The sequence below is a fragment of the Chondrus crispus genome, genomic scaffold (assembly GCF_000350225.1).
Source record: "Chondrus crispus Stackhouse genomic scaffold, scaffold_14, whole genome shotgun sequence".
NCBI lineage: Eukaryota > Rhodophyta > Florideophyceae > Gigartinales > Gigartinaceae > Chondrus > Chondrus crispus.
In genome coordinates, this window is record NW_005179015.1 from 276,165 (window position 1) to 277,945 (window position 1,781).

The 1,781-nt window shown below is 63.4% G+C and overlaps 1 protein-coding gene; it reads right to left on the reverse strand.

Annotated features, from left to right (window-relative positions):
* Positions 1–41: 41 nt before the first annotated feature.
* CHC_T00002476001 (hypothetical protein) lies at positions 42–504 on the reverse strand. XM_005713733.1 is given in 2 exon segments: positions 42–153; positions 154–504. 1 exon segment carries the CDS (start codon positions 502–504, stop codon positions 154–156), a length of 351 nt encoding a protein of 116 aa, XP_005713790.1. The 3' UTR covers positions 42–153.
* Between the last annotated feature and the right edge of the window lie 1,277 nt (positions 505–1,781).

Consider the following 1,781-nt stretch of genomic DNA (forward strand, 5'->3'; position numbering starts at 1 on the left):
TACCCCCCCCCCCACATGGAAAAAAACCCAACCACCCAGAACTTCACACAAACCCGCAACCATCTTTTACAACCTCATACGAGGACAACAGTCCAATAGACACTACCAGGGTAGTATCAGAGTCAGTGGCTGGGCTGGCATCATCACGACAATCTAAACGCCAGCCCCAGCATAGTGTGCATAAACGACGTCGAACAGCTTTCTATCCGTGAGCAGCCTCTGCAACACGGCCTTGAACTCGTCCCGGTCGAGCGTCTCGCCCTGCTTACCGACGTCTCCGCTCTCGACCGCCTTAGCCAACGCACCACCGACCCGCTTGCCCTCCTTCTCCGTCGCCACCCCCTTCTTCACCTGCCCCACTTTCAGCATCCGCATCAGCTCTTTGGCCCGTCCCGAGCTCTCCTCCTCGCCGCGCCTCTGCGACTGTCGCGCCAGCTCTAGCTGCGCCATTTGCTGCTGCTGCGACAGGTACTGCCGTTCCGTTTCGCGCTGCATCTGCTGCATCTTTGCAATGTACTGCTGCTGCTGTTGCTGCTGTTGCACAAACATTTGGTAGTGCGGGTTCATCATCATCGCCATTTGCGGGTGCATCCCGCCCCCGCCAAAGTGTCCGCCCGCACCACCACCGCCTCCACTCGCCATAATGGGCACCGCTCCCGTCATACCTCCGCCCACTCCCATCCCCATAGATCCTCCTAGAACTCCCATCCCCACCCCCGCACCCATCATTCCTACGCTTGCATTCGCAGAGATCTCCCCAAACCGCAGCCCACTCCCCGCCTCTTTCACCCTTTCTGGCGACCCTTCATCCCTCATCTTCTGCTCCGCCCCTGCTACCCTTACTTCCTGCCCTCGTTGTCCACTTGTACCACTGCCATCCCTGCCATTCACCTCACCCCCTTGCACCACCCCCATAGCACCAGTAGAAACACTCGCCTCCGGTGAGCGCGACTCCATCTCCGTCTTGGGAAGAAACCCTTCTCCCTTTCCAGCGTTTGACGCAGCAGCTCGCTCCGCCCACGCATTCTTCACCTGTTTCACCCCATCTCCTACTCCCGCTGCCGCGACTTTCGCGCCTACCTTCGCCGCCTTCGTCGCCGGAACCTTCTCCGTAACTCCCGCACTCTCCGCAGCTTTCACCTGCTCACTCGCAGCGCTCTCCGTCGCCATCTGCCGCGCTTTGGAGCTGGAACCCCCCTTTTCCTGTCGCTGCTGCTGCTGCTGCTGCTGTTGCTGCTGCCTAGCGTTGGGACGCTTCTGCGCTTGTGTCGCCCTCGGTGTCTTCTGGCCACCGCTGACCAGCCCCTGCTTCGGCGCATCCTTGCTCCCCTGCCTGGCCTGCTGCTTGCCTTGCGGCCTTGCTTGCGGCCTTGCTTGCGGCCTGCCCTGCTTTTTGCCATCGCGCCTCGGCCTGTTCTGCCTGGGCTTTCCCTGCTGCTGCACAGCCACCGGGGCCGCTTGCTGCTGCGCCGGGGCGAGGGTGGCCGCGAGCGCGGGCGCAGGCGCGGGCACGGGAGCGGCGGCGGGCGTCGTGGTAACGTCAGAGTTGGTCACGGCAGACACGGGAGGGGGAGATTGGGAGGTGGCGACGGCGACGTTGGCAGCGTTGATGAGCTCGTTGAGCACGTGCTCCGAGGCGGCGTTTTCGCCGGCCGACACGATCGCAGCGTCAATCTCCGCGGTGGGCTGGAACGTGGTGGCCGTCACGGCGGGCGCGGGCGCGGCGGCCACGGAGGCTGGCGCGGTGGTGGAGGCATTGCCGCCCTCGGCGCGAATGACGT

What these genes read in the sequence shown, in the direction of transcription:
- CHC_T00002476001 (XM_005713733.1), bottom strand. Translation starts at nt 504, where the DNA reads ATGCAGCAGATGCAGCGCGAAACGGAACGGCAGTACCTGTCGCAGCAG.